This window comes from Dama dama, chromosome 27 (genome assembly GCF_033118175.1).
Source record: "Dama dama isolate Ldn47 chromosome 27, ASM3311817v1, whole genome shotgun sequence".
Taxonomy (NCBI): Eukaryota; Metazoa; Chordata; class Mammalia; order Artiodactyla; family Cervidae; genus Dama; species Dama dama.
Window position 1 is genome coordinate 45,842,681 of NC_083707.1, and position 17,495 is coordinate 45,860,175.

The following is a 17,495-nucleotide window of genomic DNA, read 5'->3' on the forward strand; positions in this document are numbered from 1 at the left end:
ACATATCATAAGTTCTGGAGATCAGGACGTAGACATCTTTGAGGGCCTTTATTTTATCTGTTATACTTACCTTCCTTTGGATAGATCTGGATTTTCCCTATTAGTACAGTGGTTAAGTCAGTATACAATTAGTTAAGAGCCCAGACACTGGTGCCAAAATCCTAGCTCCCCTTATTTTCAGTAGATGCCAAATGCACCCCACAGAGGCCGTATGAATTTCCCGTGCCACTGACAGTGTGTGGGAGTGCTGTTTCATCCACACGGGGCACAGTCATCAGTCTTTTTTATCTTTGGACATAAACTTTTGAGACAGACCTCCAGTCCCTCTTGTAAAGCAGATCTCACACTAAAATGCACAGCAAGTTTCTGCCTGCCCGTATCACCAAACAAAAGATCAAGCTTGTCAGCCAAGGTAAATAAATAAAGACATTTATTATAGAGCTCCTCTTTTATTAACTCCTGTGGCTTTATCAGGAAGCAGACATAGGAGTCTCTGACAGGGGCCTGGTATAGTTGCCTTCCCTGTGCCTCTAAGCCAGAAATTGCACAGCCAGAGAACTCCTCAATTTTGTTATTTTATCACTGCAAACTGTAAACACATATTGGATCTCTTCTTACAGGTTGGGTTATCATAGTAGGACTTTCATATGGAGGTCTGTGGGGAGGGATGTTGTCTGTGAAGAACTGGGATTCAGTCTTCCCTTCCACTCTGGAGGGCATTTTCTCTCCCTCAGCTACTCAACACACTATTTGGGGCATCACCTCCAAACCATGATGTCCAGAACTTCACCTCTACTGTAAGGCTTTCCCAGCCCAACTCAGCTCATCTTAATGATGGGCAACAACTATTAGCTAGTCTGATACTCTTACTATAGAAAGAAAAGCAACATGGAATTGAAAGAGCATAACGGTATGAGACTTGAGCACCAAAATTGTGCTAATAGGTATTAAGCTACTGTACTCCTAGGAGAGAAATGCAATAAGGACTCGTGTGTTCGGGGAGTGTCATAAAAGAGCCGGTGCTCAGGAGAGCAGGGACAGAGTATCTCCATACTTAGCCAGTGGCTAGAGAATATTTCTTGAATGAGTGAATGAATGAATGAACTAAATGGGGAGGGTAGGGATGAAATTATCCAAGCCAAGCAGAGAAAATCTTCCAACCCTTCTGCTCAGAGCAGTACCTCCTTCCTATGATGACAGAGATGAGTTTATAGCTGCTGCTTGTGAAAATACATAATTTCATTTGAGATTTATTACTCCCTGTAAAGAACCTCTTCCAGCTGCCTTTTTACAGACAATGAAACTAGATTCCTAGTTCAGTGATTTGTTTTACAGCAAACAAAATGGCAGAGCTGGGATTTGAAGCCCAGACCATTTCCAAAGATGAGCCTTTCCTGTTAGCATGAGACAATTCATATGTGAAAGAACGAGGCATAATATTGAACAAAAAATATCAGGATAGAAAGATAAAATATCAATAAAAGGATGGAAATCTATAGTAAAGTAAAAGAAGATCATAGAGTCTCTCCCACCACCCCACCCAACTCCCCAAAGTAGCAGATGTGTTTCTTGATGGACATAGGACCAGATGGTGAGTGTGTTCAACAGTGAGTGTTGGTGGCCCAGTTGGCCATGTGGCCATTATAAGAAGGTCATTCTTCAGGTGGTGTCTGGGAAACATACAGGCTTCCCTGAGTCTCCTTGGGCCCAAGAATTGAGAGTTAGCTAGCTGAGATCTTTGTTTCTGTTATTTTACGTTGAAGGTCATACATATACTCAAGTTACCTACTTTTAAAAATTAATGCTCAAAGGAAATAAAAACACAGGATGTTAACTCATTGACATGTATGCCGACCTTAACAGTTTTAGGGAAAATGTTAATACAAAGAGGAATCCTAGGTCTGTGTTCAGTTTCTGCTGATTTCTGAGTTATCATCTCCTTCTATACACATATACCATGGTTTTTTTTAAACTGTGATTTCTAACCATTGATCTGAGAATCCCAGATGCCGTGAGATTATGTGTTATCTCAAGGAACATTCGTAAGTTTCATTTTAATTATGCTTGGGTAAAATACGGGGAAATGTATTTACTGTGGAAGGCCTTTTCCTTAAGTATTATATTAGCAATAACAGCAAAAAAATAAATAGTACCACAGAAAAGCTACCTTTATTGAGTGCTTTCTGTGTACTAAGCCCAAGCATTACCCTCTTTCACACTTACACCAACCCTTGAGAGCGAGATTTCCATTACCTCCTTGTACAGGTGAGGAAATGGGGGCTTTGAGTGGAGGCTCCAAGCTCCTAATGGGTGGAGACTGGATGTGAACCCAGAGCTGCTGACTCTAAGCTCAGACTTGTAACCAGGGTGCTGGGCTCACTGGTGAAATGCACAAGTTTACATTCCAGGGATTTATATTGAAAGGAGTCCAAGCACTCTTTCTTTCCCTTTTTTTCCTCATAGCCCTGTTCACTGCCTACCTAGGAGCCAGCATGTCACACCTCATGGCTGTGGTAAGTTTGCTTTAATCTCACTTTCTCATCAGCATGATTGGTCAGTTTTCAATGATACAGAAACCCTCCTGAAGTCCACCTCAATGGCATCCCAGGGCAGGATGCATCACAGATAGTCACTGTAGTCCATCTTCTGGACCCACCTGTCCTCATTTACCCTCGAGCATCACAGTAAACCTTAGCCCAAACTATAATCTCCAGGCTTGCTAAAAATATCAGATGGTTTGTCTTAAAGAAGTGAAACTTAGCATGTATATTATCAAGTCCATACTTTAACTCTGAGGGTCAAGAAGTTGACTTTAGAATATCTTTTACTTAAACAGAAAACTGGGACTATGTAGAAGTTGAGAAATCAGAAAAGGAAGGAAAAGGATAATTGGCTAAAGATCCAGATTTCTTTTTAATTAAGCCGAGTTTTTCATACCCATAATCTTTTTTTAAAAAAATCCCCAGTCAGTCATCAGTGAGACTTTTTCAGACCCCTGTCCTAAATTATTTAATAGGCAAAATCATCACCTATTAAGTGCTTCTGGCCACTTCTTCCTTTTCAGTACTATCCAGCCCTTTGACTTTCTCCTTCCCCTCCCGTGAGGAGCCCAGTACCCCCAGCTGCTCTGGGGCCCCCCACCTCTCAGTTCTCTTCCTCACCCACTACTGCAGGTGATGCCGGGCCAGTCCCTGATAACTCCATCCATACAGTTGTGGTCATGGCTGCCAGCGGGGCAGGACCACATCTAGTCCTCTTCACAGCAACACAGAGAGCTGACCTGGGAGGGTCCTTCTGGAGACACAGTTATCTTTATGGTGAAATGTCAAAGCCCTATTACAGGCATGATGGGATGGCTTAGAGCTTGGGGGACCCTTCACACCCCAGCAAAAGTTTACAGACCTTGGCCTGTGAGCCAGAATTGGGCAGGCTACAGAACAGAGTCAGCTAGGGAGATTTTGAAAAATCCTGATCCTCGGGCCCTGTACCTTGGCATTTCTGATAGAGATCTTATATGATGCTTGGTTATCTGTGTTTTGTTAAGCTCTTCCAGATAATTCTGATATGCAGTGAAGTTTGGGTACCATCACACCCAGGGTAGGGTGGGGAGGGAGTTTATAGGGCCAAATCTAACCAAGTACATGGTGTGTGCTCAGAATTGCTTGAGTTGTAATGGATGCACAGAAGGAGGAGCTACCCTCAAGGGGTTTAGAGTCTGTTTGAGAGATGAAACAAAAAGAAGTAAAGCAAGTAGAGTCCAAGACCTAGTCTGGGCAGAGGCCAAGGGGAGAGAGGGCTGGACTCATCAAAGATGGCCTCATGGACATGATGAGTGGTCAGAAGCTATTGGTGGTTGCTAAGTATCATCTCTAGGAGCTAAGTGCCATCTTTACACATCCGCTGTAGGAAGTCTGACTGTGTAAGAGGGAGGGCAGGGCATGCATCATCCCTAAGGAGTGCATGCTGACATTTCGGGGGTCGAATGTCCTGAGATCTTAAACTCAGTCTCCCCGGGGACAAGTGGAGTCCACAGGTGTGCCCCAGAGAGTTGTCTCCTGAGCTGAAGGACAGTGGTGTGAATTCTGCGCTTTGTGCTAGTTAGCCTTCCAACAGGATCTTAAAGGAACGTGTGGCTTGTCTCTCTCTCCAGGTCGGATTGCCATCTTGCACCTGGCCCTTCTGTTTGGCCACACTACTGTTCCTCCTGCTGACCACAAAAAACCCCGACATCTACAAGATGCCCATCAGTAAAGTCACTTATCCTGAGGAAAACCGCATCTTCTACCTACAATCCAGGAAAAGGACGGTTCAAGGCTCTTTGTGAACGCAACCCCCATCCACAGCCATGGTCACAAGTCATTTCTGATGAGCTGCCCCAGTGGACTTCCAGAGCTTCAAAACTGTTGTTTTCACTAGTAACAAATTTCATACTACACCATCAGTGATGTGTTCTTATGCTCATTTTGTATCTCTTTCAGACTCCAGAACATCCCTAAACAAGTCACAAGACTCACCAAGGTGATGTGCTCTGGCTGTGGAATTTTAAAGCCTAGTGGGGCACTGGCGCTAAGACTGTACTATATTTATAGAGTCAGAATGTTCCAAAAGAAAGAGGAAGGAAGACCAAAGCTAGTTATTGATATTTATTGATATTCTTGGTATTTGATTGTACATGATGTTAACAGTATTAATTAAAAATTCATCTCTATAAAACCAATCTTTTACAATCTCTATAAGCCTTAAGTGAATGGAATTCACAGTCACAAAATCAAAGTCAGCCTAGGATTCTCAGATAAGCCTTTGGGCATATTTAAAATCAGTGCAAGTTACTCATTACGGCTGTGGTCCACATCACAGGGCCCATCACTGAACTCCTTCCCCAGCTCCTCAACAGAACGGCCTCCACGCTGTCCAATATGTGTGTGACATCCTCTTACAGGAGATGGTGGGTTTATTTCAGGCTGGCAGAGCTGCAGGAGAGAGAATGGGATCCCGTCCATCAAAATTACTCTGTATTGTCACTTTTCTTGGTTATTGCAAAGGATTTTTTTAGGTAGCTTATTATCTTTTTATTGTGAGAATGGATTTGTTTTCAGTGAGGTAAAATAAAAGAAGTCCTGGCTTTATCAGTTCCTAGATATTAAAGAAAAGTTAAATTTTTCTAAAATATTCAGCATAGCTATTTTCACTTTATTCCCTAAATTGATTCTGTAAAGGCCACAAAAGCAGGGGATCAAATATCAAATCATCAACATCCAAGGGCCCTTTAAAGCCACATTTTCTATTCATCTAAGGGTGTCATGTATTGCAAAGACTGAAAGTTAGTGTCAGATTGCTTCTGAGTGCTTAGAAGTTGCTTAATTCTTACTTTAAAAAAAATTCACTATTTTCTAAACACTCACAATATTCTGACTCAAAAACCAATGGTATTTGAACCACCAGAAAGAAATACAGATAAAAAAGTCTCCAGTTTTACTTCGTTTGTGTAAGCTATCAGTCCTGTAAAGATTCTATAACTGAACACGCTGAATACAGCAGTGGGAAGCTTCGGAATTTTAGAGGATTGGAAAGTGAAATTGGAATCATAAAGGTTTTTTCTTCTTTGAGTTTGAAATAGTCAGTGCAAACTATAGGAACAGAAGGGAAGTAAACCTACAATTATTTTAGGGAAAAGTTCACTTCTTCATTTTCTCAGGAAAACACTGTTTCAACTTAAAAACCCTGTGACCTTTGGAAACTATGACTTTGCAACTGTCATAGAGTCATGTATATTTTTGTGGAAAAACTAAATTTTCAGTGTTTGAAAAATCTCTTTTGTTAGGGAATTTGAGAAATAAGAGTTAGGAAGGGACGGACAAAAAGGCAAGCAAACCAAAGATCACCAGCCCTGGAGACCCTGTGCATGTCTAAGTTAGCCAGAGACTCCTACTGTCTCCAAGTCCATCTTCACATGAAAGCCCTTGTGGGCTGACTTTCTTCCCATGCCCTCACACAGACTTGTAAATAGGAACAGTTTCAAACCTTGCAAGTTGTCTAAATAGTATTCATTTTCTCAAGCTATTTTTGTTACTAAGTATTATCCTAATAATTTTAGCAAATATTTTATTGATTTTCTTAGGGGGCATTTATATTCTTTTCTATTGCCTGCATAGTAAATTTCTATGTAAGAATATGAATAAATTATACTCACAGCTCAGTTTTGTGTAAATTTTGTTTAAGTCATATGTCTTTTATAGCTATTGTACATATTAACAATCACATGCATAGGTATGTATGTATGTATTAATACTAGAATCCTTCTTCCTTTCTTTATACTTCACAATAGCACCAGATGCATGGTTGAGAAAACCCTGTTCAATTTCTGATTTATGAGCTCTTCTCCCTTGATAGCCCCTCAATTACCCATTGAATTAGAATGCATTCCTGAGAACAGTCACAGATGTTCAGGGCACGCTCTTAACACTTTGAGAAGAAGATCCTGGGAGCCAGACAGGCCCTGGGTACCCAACAGGACTGACCATGGGCCATGACCTGCCTCAAGGGTCAGTGTTCCAGGATAAACTGCTGTTTAGAATGTTTTATCCTGTTTAGAATGATAAATGTCAGTGCTTATCTCTGCCTCCTTTCACCCAAGCTTAGCATGTGTGAAAGAAAATATGGTAAAAATGGAAATCCAGTCCAACCAGTTTCAAACGTTGCCCAAACAGGAAACAAAAAGAGGCTACAGTGGGCTGGTCCCTTGGAGTGCCCTCTGTCAAAACAAAACCACTCCCACATTTGGTTTCAAGATAGTAAATCTATAAGAGTGATCTGCCCCCTTTGGTATGAGGTAGAAAACAGAGAAATCACTTCCCAGGTGGCTCAGTGGTGAAGAATCTTCCTGCCAACGCAGGAGATGCAGGAGACAAGGATTCGATCCCTGGGTCGGGAAGATCCCCTGGAGGAGGAAATGGCAACCCACTCCAGTACTATTGCCTGGAAAATCCCACAGACAGAGGAGCCTGGTGGGCTACAGACCATGAGGTCGCAAAGAGTCAGACACCACTGAGCAACTGAGCACTCAGCACAGAAAACAGACAGAAGGTTTGGAGGCTCTTTTGCTAAAGACTCCAGATACTATATTCCTTTAGGAGTTACAGGTCCCAATCTTCTTGTTACCCAGACCCCTGATAACTGTGGAATACACTGACATGGAAGGTTAAGTTCCAGGAGATCAGGAATTTCCAAGGGGGGCCTCTTACAAAGAAGCTTGCAAGAGTATTTTTGAGGTTGTTAAGTATTAATACCCCCTGGAGAAGGAAATGGCAGCCCACTCCTGTATTCTTGCCTGGAGAATCCCCATGGACAGAGGAGCCTGGTGGGTTACAGTCCCTGGGGTCGCAAAGAGTAAGACACGACTAAGCAACTAAGCACAAGTGTTAATACAGAAAGAGGTTTTATACATGCGAATGTTGTCAGCCTCCCCTTTATCTAACACCTTTCTTCCAAAAGGCTTTAATCTTTAGAGTTAAATATCCTTCTTAAACCTGCATTGACAACCTCCCCAGACCATTAGAAGGCTTGTAGCTTCACAGAGTTCCATATGATAAAACAATTCTAAAAGTAGGAAGTTCTGTTCCAAGTTCCACATAGTTGTTCAATGATGTCATCAAAGATGTGATCTCTTTCCATCATCAGTCTCAGCATCCTCAGACAGCTTCACTTACATCCCCAGGTTTTTTACCTCATGGTTCCAAAGTAGCTGCCTTATTTGCAAATGTCACAAACTCATCAAAAAGAAGAAGGCAACCAGGGCTGCAAGAGAGTCATTCTTTCATGTTTCTCTCTTATCAGGGAGAAAAATCTTTTCCAGGAGCTCTCCAAAAATACTTTCACTAGAGTCCTTCTGGCAGAACTGGGTCATATGGCCAGTCCTGGTTACAAAGGAGTCTGAGAAAGTAGCCATCTGGCATGCCTCTTCTATATGCAGGACACTTGTCAGCCTCTATTACTGCAGAGGTGGTGCGCTCCGCCATATTGCAGCAAAAGCAAGAGGAATGACTATTTGACAGGTGCCAACATTCCTGCCTTGGTTGGTACACGGCACCACCATACAGCACACAGTGCCTATGTGTCCAGAGCACACTGGAGAGAATCCATGATGACAGACAAGACTGTGTACTGTGGAGTTCACGGAGATGTGGGACAAAGACCTCAACTAAAGCCTTTTAATACGGTGATTCTTTGTTGAATACTCACTGAAATATTCCAGAGTGCTTTAGATACCCCAGCCTCATACAAGGTTTTATAGCCTCTGACTAATAGGATTCTAAACAAAGGGTGAGACAGCCAGTGATAATGATCAAAGTGAGGAAAGTTGAGGGTACATTCATGTTCCAATCAGCCCTCTTAATCTAACAGTTGAATCCTCTAAATCATTCCATGTTGGAAGGCCCCTTTGGAAATGGTAGAGTTTAAATTCAGTTCTGGAGCATTGAAAACAAGTGTTTTAACATTTTCTGCTTCATGGTTCCAAATAAACAATGAAAAACCCAGTTTCCTGTTTGGGTTGGGTCCATGGAAACCTAGCCCATAGTAGCTTTGAATTATAGCACGGTGGCATGCAAGGACTTGAAGCGGAAGAAATGAAGCTCAGAGGAAAGCACTGGCACAATATCAGGAAATCTGGCTGAAGTTAAGTCCATTAGACCAAGGAAACAATAAAAGCCAAGACACGAGTTACTGGCCCAAGAGCAAATGCATCTTAGTGCAAGAAGAGCACACAGGGGCCAGGCCCGGGAAAAGCCAATCTAACAAGGAGGGCTTTCTACACTGTGAGACCCCAGGTTGGCTTCTCATCAAGAGGCCAGATCTGTGAAAGCAACTAGCCACACACAGCACTTGAAATAGTGAAAGTGTTAGTCGCTCAGCCATGTCCTGCTTTTTGCAACCTCATGGACTGTATAGCCTCTGTCCATGGAATTCTCCAGGCAAGAACAGTGGAATGGATTGCCATTCCCTTCTCCATGGGATCTTCCCAACCCAGGAGATGAACCCAGGTCTCCTGCATTGCAGGCAGATTCTTTGCCTGAGCCATCAGGAAAGCCAGCCTAAATAGATGTGGGCTTTAAGGATACACACGAGATTCAAGCATGAAGGGCAAAAAAACCTTGTAAAATTTCTTGATAACTTTTTGATTGAAAGATGAGATGACAACACTTTGAATACACTGAGTTAAATGAAATATTAGTATATCATTAAGCTAATTTTACCTTTAAAAAATGTTTAGTGTGGCCACTAGAAAAATTTAAATTATCTATAAGACTTGCATTTGTGAATCACACTGTATTTCTGTTTGGCAGTGCTGGGCTAGACAATACCCAGAGCCTCCGTGGCAACTCAGACAGTACCGAGTTGTTGGTTGGAACTCACTTTCAGAGAATCCGTCCTTCCCTTAAAAGAATGAATGGATAAAAAGCCTTTTCTTTATTACGCTGCTTGCTAATTCTTGAGTCTTTATCTCAAACCTATGAGTTCAATGTTCATTTCAGGCAAAATTTTACACCTTTCCAGACTACTCTGTGCATATTTTAAAAAGGTGTCATTTAAAAAAAAAATAATTATCATACAGCTACAGAATAAGGAGACTGATTTTCTTGTGTGTGGTATGAAGTTGTTCTGAAGTTAGAACCTGAAAAGCATCCTCAGAAGCACTCAGAGCTAAGGCAGCACCACTGGAATAAGGGGTGCCTCCCAGTGTGTCCATGTGATAGATGCCATCACCCAGATGTGCCAGGGCCCATCAGTCACAGACAACGAAGAATGGACCACCAGAGTATAAGGCATCAGGGAATGGTGGGGGATTGTGGCAAACTGAAGATCGCATACCATTAAATGCTAAATTTCCTCCATGGGCTCCCTTTTGCAAATTCTATTCCCCGGCACCTCTTCTAAACTCTCTACAAAACTTACCGACCAAGTGTATTTATCAGAATTATGCGTTAAAAGCCTTTGAAAAAATGCTATTGCTCCCATCCCATCCTGGACCCCCTGAATCTTTATTGACTCCACAGATGATTCCAATGTGCCCTCCTATGTAAAAGTGACTGCAAGTTCAGAAAACTCAGAGATCCTTGGAAACTGGAGTAACTAAGAATGGCTTCCTGGAGATGTGACTCCACCCTTGTTCTGACATGTTTCCTCCCTGGCTCACCTGGACTTGACCCTGGAAACTCATTTGGATTCCTCCTGGATTCCCTGACTACCACCCTTTACAGAAAAACTGCTAAGTTCCAAAGACATGATGCTTTTACCAAGGGGCCATATTTCGATGGGCCCTGATATTGACAGTGCAGACATATATACAGAAAGTGGTCAGGGAATAAAGGAAGTCCCTATAGAGGAGAATCTATCTCCTTTAAGTGTGCAAAGCTCACATACGTTGTGTCAACTGGGATTGACCATCATTCCTGTCACACTCTCACCCTTAACCAAGGCAATGGCACAGAGCTCATCTTGCCCACCCTCATGGGCTACTCCCTTTCATCTATAAGAATGACCTAGAAAGCCAAGCAGATTTTACATAGATGCAAGAACATCAAAGAGAAGAAGACTGATACTGTGATTCCCCAGGCCCTGCCCCTTCCCCTGCCTTTACCCCTCTATTCATCGTGTAAGGAAGACTTGAGCTTCTCTTTCCTTCTACTTGAGACCTCCCTCAATATCCACACCTGTCCCACTGTTCATTCCCCAACAAATCACTCACAGCCCTGTGCATCACTGATCATCACAGGACCTTCAAAGGCTTTAAGACACAGGCTCATTACGGCATGAGGATCAGATCCCCTTTCTCAGCATCCTGGATCTAATTGGCTGGTACCCTGACCAGACCAGTTGATAACGTTTTTGAATATCAATCCAGAATACATTTGGTCAAGTGATCCAATGCAGACAGACTTCGTGTGCCTAATGCTGGTTACAATTTAATGCAAAGCATTATTTCTTTCCAGGCTGTGAGGTGGGGTCTGAGGACTCAGGATTCAACATTAGGTGTTAGAGGGACATGCGATCACACCTGGATCTGATCAGGCCAACACTACCATAATCTAAGTAAGAGGTGCCAAGACCCCAAGATGCTTCTACCAGTAGGCTTTCACCTGCCCTTAGAGCCTGAAATCTCTCCACTGAAGTCTCAATGAAAGAACATTAAATTGTGGCAACAGCCATTTATTAGGATCTCAATTGGAGAAGGAAATGGCAACCCACTCCAGCATTCTTGCCTGGGGAATCCCAGGGATGGAGGAGCCTGATGGGCTACCGTCTGTGGGGTCGCAGAGTCAGACACGACTTAGTTGGAAGAGGCTTAGCAGCAGCAGCAGCAGCAGATATTAAAGCCCTAGTGAAATTAATTTATCTGGTCTCTTCCCAGCTATTAGCTGGCAAGAGCAAATCCTACAAGCAAGAGACTCTAGAAGGATTAGTTTTGATGGGCAAATCCAAGGAAGATGGTTATCTAGAACTGAGAAAGTGATCATACAAAGGAAAGAGGAGGGGAGACAAATAAAAAGAAAGCAAGAACAAGGCATGATTAAAACACAATCCCCACTGAGCACAGCACCATGGAGAGAAAAGGCAGTAGGCAAGGACCAGGGCGTGCAGTCAGGCGTGTGTCTATGCCAGCAGGGCAGTGTATGGGATCCGCATGGGTTAAGAAGCAGTTTTCCTCCTCAAGCCACTTAGAATATGATTACTTCTTCTTCTGGTAATCTTGAAATCCCAGCTTGCCTGACATAAAGGCCATTTGTTGTTTTTATCTCCCAGGCGTAACTTCCCACCTTCTTCTAGTAACAGCACCTCCCTTTCCTCAGGAAATGTTTCTTCCCCATCCATGGGATTCTCTCTACCAGCCTCAATACCCTACTCTCAGGAACAGAGGAGTCAAAGGACTCAGACTTGGTTTATCAAATACTCTAATCCCCTGGCCACAGGGATTGGTGCAGGGGAGAGCCACCTGACCCAAGCAGGAATTCTTGATTCAGATTCTACCCTGCAGGAATTTGCAATCTGAGCAGACATCCCAGAATAGAGAGAAATTGGAGCTAGTTCTGACAACAGTGATCTAGAGGAAGCCTCTGAAATACTCAAGTCAGCATGACTTCTTCCCTCAGCCCATCCCCTGAGGCCAGATTACTATTACTTTCATGTAGTGAACTATCTCATCGGTTCAGTTCAGTTCAGTCGCTCAGTCGTATCCCACTCTTTGAGACTCCATGAACTGCAGCACGCCAGGCCTCCCTGTCCATCACCAATTCCTGGAGTTTAACTGAACTCATGTCCATTGAGTCGGTGATGCCATCCAACCATCTCATCCTCTGTCATCCCCTTCTCCTCCCGCCTTCAATCTTTCCCAGCATCAGGGTCTTTTCCAGTGAGTCAGCTCTTTGCATCAGGTGGCCAAAGTATTGGAGTTTCAGCTTCAACATCAGTCCTTCCAATGAATATTCAGGACTGATCTCCTTTAGGATGGACTGGTAGGATCTCCTTACAGTCCAAGGGACTCTCAAAAGTCTTCTCCAACACCACAGTTCAAAAGCATCAGTTCTTCAGCACTCAGCTTTCTTTATAGTACAACTTTCACATCCATACATGACCACTGGAAAAGCCATAGCCTTAACTAGATGGACCTTTGTTGACAAAGTAATGCCTCTGCTTTTTTTTTTTTTTTTTTTTTCCATTTATTTTTATTAGTTGGAGGCCAACCATTTCACAACATTGCAGTGGGTTTTGTCATACATTGACATGAATCAGCCATGGAGTTATATGTATTCCCCATCCCGATCCCACCTCCCACCTCCCTCTCCACCCGATTCCTCTGGGTCTTCCCAGTGGCCTCTGCTTTTTAATATGCTGTCTAGCTTGGTCATAACTTTTCTTCCAAGGAGTAAGCATCTTTTAATTTCATGGCTGCAATCACCATCTGCGGTGATTTTGGAGCCCCAAAAAATAAAGTCTGACACTGTTTCCACTGTGTCTCCATCTATTTGCCATGAAGTGATGGGACCAGATGACATGATCTTTTGTTTTCTGAATGTTGAGCTTTAAGCCAACTTTTCACTCTCCTCTTTCACTTTCATCAAGAGACTCTTTAGTTCTTCTTCACGTTCTGCCATAAGGGTGGTGTCATCTGTATATCTGAGGTTATTGATATTTCTCTCGGCAATCTTGATTCCAGCTTGTGCTTCCTCCAGCCCAGCATTTCTCATGATGTACTCTGCATATAAGTTAAATAAGCAGAGTGACAACATACAGCCTTGATGTACTCCTTTTCTTATTTGGAACCAGTCTGTTGTTCCATGTCCAGTTCTAACTGTTGCTTCCTGACCTGCATAAAGATTTCTCAAGAGGCAGGTCAGGTGGTCTGGTATTCCCAACTCTTGAAGAATTTTCCACAGTTTGTTGTGATCCACACAGTCAAAGGCTTTGGCGTAGTCAACAAAGCAGAAGTAGGTGTTTTTTTGGAATTCTCTTGCTTTTCTGATGATCCAGCACATGTTGGCAATTTGATCTCTGGTTTCTCTGCCTTTTCTAAAACCAGCTTGAACATCTGGAAGTTCATGGTTCACATATTGCTGAAGCCTGGCTTGGAGAATTTTAAGCATTACTTTACTAGCGTGTAAGATGAGTGCAATTGTGCAGTAGTCTGAGCATTCTTTGGCATTGACTTTCTTAGGGATTGGAATGAAAACTTACCTTTTCCAGTCCTGTGGCCACTACTGAGTTTTCCAAATTTGCTGACATATTGAGTGCAGCACTTTCACAGCATCCTCCTTTAGGATTTGAAATAGCTCAACTGGAATTCCATCACTTCCACTAGTTTTGTTCATAAGGCCCACTTGACTTCACATTCCAAGATGTCTGGCTCTAAGTGAGTGATCACACCATCATGATTATCTGGGTCATGAAGATCTTTTTTGTACAGTTCTTCTGTGTATTCTTGCCACCTCTTCTTAATATCTTCTGTTTCTGTTAGGTCCATACAATTTCTGTCCTTTATGGAGCCCATCTTTGCATGAAATGTTCCGTTGGTATCTCCAATATTCTTGAAGAGATCTCTAGTCTTTCCCATTCTGTTGTTTCCCTCTGTTTCTTTGCACTGATCGCTGAGGAAGGCTTTCTTATCTCTCCTGGCTATTCTTTGGAACTCTGCATTCAGATGGGTATATCTTTCCTTTACTCCTTTGCTTTTTGCTTCTCTTCTTTTCACAGCTATTTGTAAGGCCTCCTCAGACAGCCACTTTGCTTTTTTGCATTTCTTTTTCTTGGGGATGGTCTTGCTCCCTGTCTCCTGTACAGTGTCACATACCTCAGTCCATAGTTCATCAGGCACTCTGTCCATCAGATCTCATCCCTTAAATCTATTTCTCACTTCCATTGTATAATCTTTAGGGATTTGTTTCAGGTCATAGCTGAGTGGTCTAGTGGTTTTCCCTACTTTCTTCAATTTAAGTCTGAATTTGGCAATAAGGAATTATTGATCTGAGCCACAGTCAGCTCCCGGTCTTGTTTTTGCTGACTGTATAGAGCTTCTCCATCTTTGGCTGCGAGGAATATAATTAATCTGATTTCAGTGTTGACCATCTGGTGATGTCCATGTGAACTATCTCATACCTTTCCATTAAACCTACTTGGTACTTAGACAAGTCAGTTTGGTTGTTTGCAACCAACAACCAAAACTGGTACAGAATATTGCAAATGACATATCTAGAAGATGAAAGCTAAGTCAAGATGAGGTGGGGAGCTGAGGGAGGACTCTCACCCCCATAGATCCCCATCCAAGGCAGGGAATATGATAATTCCTGCTACAAGGTTAAACTATTAACCATGTATGATGTATATGGTGACCCAAACCATGTGTTTCCATGGTTAAAGCTTTAGAAAACACTTGGCAGAAAAATGCTGGCACACTGGAGTACTCTGGCTACTTTAGTGTGCTTACATTAAAGAAGGATGCATGGGCCTGTTGAGATTGTCTTTCTGCCTTCAGCAGATGCAACAGAGCCCTGGGGTTGAATAACTGTGCACTCTCCTGTACGCGTTTTCAAGCTATTGTCTCCCAGTTCCTAATGCATCCTTCTGCACTCTGCTCTGTGATGCCAGGCTGGGACCCTGCAACCCCTATTTCTCCTTTGCCTGTTGTTTTCTGCTGATGAGGTGGGTCAGAGGGAGGCTAGGAGGCAAGATGAGGAAGAGGGATTTGCCGTTTTCAGCAGCAGTCTACAGTTTTTTTGGTCACTCCCCAAAATCTGACCTAGCAGGCTCCCTGAGAGGTCCCTTCCTCAGCTGAGTTCTGTCCTTGTGCTGAAATTAATGTCCTGACTAGGAAACAATTATCTGGAAACATGAAGAGAAATAGGGAAATCCGATCCCCAGACTAAATACCTTCTATTAAAAAATTCACCCCAGTTTCTAGCCATGATTGTGTCAACTGCTAGGGAGCAGCCTGGGGACAGCTCAGGCCTGGCTTTAGACCTGAGCAAAAAAGGCCCTGTCCTGACCACACCCTCATGCTTTAAAGCGTCCTACTCTGGCCTTCTCTCTGGCCATGCCCTTCCCCATGGGAATAACAGCCCAGACCCAGGGGACACATCCACCTGGAGCCTGGTACCTCCTTCAAGACATGCTTTAAGCACCTCAGGTCACAGAATGTCCTTCCCAAGTGTCCTGCAGCTGCTTCCAGGGACTGTGAAGGCCACTGCCCTACAGCATTCTTCTGAATGGACCATGTGCTTCCAGGTTACATATCCCTTGACCTGTTGCTGCTGAGAGATGCCTGATGGAGGGCAGGGCAAACAGAACTTGGATGTACCCACTGAGTTGACTACATGCAGGCATGAGGCGTGTAGTTGAGCAGAGTTGAGTGGAAAGAAAAAGTGGGAGACCATGGACCTCTTTTTGGGCTCTTGCTGCAGCCCCACAAATGTTAGGGGAGGACGTGACAGGAAGCCGATGGTCCCTGGATCCAAGGCTAAGGCAGACAAAGCCATTAAAATTAAACTGAGGACAGGGGGAACGAGCTAGGAGACAGAAATGCAAGGCTTGGGTTCAGACTTAAACACCATGACTCATCAGTCAATGAAGCTCCCTCAGACGTAACTAGTTAGAGTTTTACTAAGATTTACTGCCAGACACTGCAGGCTGGACATGCAGGAGCTTATGATTTTCAACCTTAAGGCAAACTTGGGCCCCAGAGCCAATGCCAGGAGGGAGTAGGCCTCAAGGCAGGCTGGTCCCAACAGCAAAACCTGCCCGGTTGCCCCCCAGGTGTGGCTGGGGTGAGCCCTGGGAGGAGAGCCAGCCTGTAGAGCACAGGAAGGCCACACTGGCTGACCGAGGACTCACCCGTGGCCGGGGCGATGAGCCGACAACCACATCTGAGTGCTTAACTCACCATGCCTTACCGGCCAGGGGCTGTCATCTCCTCTTCCCTTTCCCCTGTTTTAAGTGGAAGCTTTCATTGTTCTCCTGCCCCTCCCCCATCAAGGCTACATATTGGCTATGCTGTGGGAGGCACATTTATCCCTTCTTGAGATCATGAGGAATACATATACCCAGACCTGAGGGGAAGGGTATTCAACAGACTTCTGATTTCTCCTGTGGGAAAGAGATCTGAGCAGCATGGTTTTCTCTCAAGCAGGGACACTTCTGAAGTTGTGTATATGGGAAGAAGAGGGTGTGTGAGCTGAGCAGCAAAGTGACTGTGGTCTTTGTCCAGTGTATGCCTACTTCCCACTCCTGACCCTCTGGTCACAGCCTTGAACCCCTGACCGCGGAGGGAGGCCCAGGAGCCAGGTTAGAAAAATCGCTGCACGTAATCACAGTCATAGATTCAGAAGGTCATAGGACAGCAGCTGCTGGAGCTGGTGGGGAAAGGACTCCTTTCTTTCTTGCTGATGCAAGCTGCTGTTGGCCGCCACATTCCCCAATGTCAGAAAGTTCCCCCAGGAATAGGCGAGAAGGAGGAACAGGTAGAGAGAGAAAATGTGTTCTAGAAGGCTCAACTTTCTGATTCCAGCCCCCGAGGCCCCATAATTCCCTGATTCCTATGCATCTTCCTCACCTTTTGATTCTGTGAGCTTCCTCACCTTCTCTGCTTAAGCTCATGTCGAAAGAATAACTGTCTCTTTCACCTAAGACTGCCAACTAATCAATCAATGCTGAACATTTGAGTTGAACTTTCTTAAGCCATGGCCTTTTACCAAGTTATTCATTCTGTGTGTATGTCTTTGACAACCAAATAAATTTTATTGAGCTTTAATTTCACTAGCTTGCTTTTCAAAAAAAAATAGATAATTGTATTAATTAAAATTAAGTATGATTGCAAGTGATGGAAACTGAAAATAACAGTGACTTAAATTTGGAAGGATATTTCTCTCTCCTCACTGGAGATGTCTAGACGTAGGCTGTCCATGACTGTTGCCCCTAGCTGCTCAAGAAACCAGGCCCCCCCCCCCCCTTCC

General features: G+C 43.6%; 1 protein-coding gene across 3 annotated transcripts in view; it reads left to right on the forward strand.

The window, feature by feature from the left end:
- SLC14A1 (solute carrier family 14 member 1 (Kidd blood group)) overlaps nucleotides 1-6,184 on the forward strand; it is a 53,415-nt gene extending 47,231 nt beyond the window's left edge. For all 3 annotated transcript variants that reach the window (XM_061130836.1, XM_061130835.1, XM_061130834.1), the window contains 2 exons: nucleotides 2,464-2,513; nucleotides 4,151-6,184. In XM_061130836.1, the coding sequence (XP_060986819.1) occupies nucleotides 2,464-2,513; nucleotides 4,151-4,324 (224 nt within the window). In that variant the 3' untranslated portion in view covers nucleotides 4,325-6,184. The remainder of the gene's footprint in view (nucleotides 1-2,463; nucleotides 2,514-4,150) is intronic.
- Nucleotides 6,185-17,495: the final 11,311 nt, after the last annotated feature.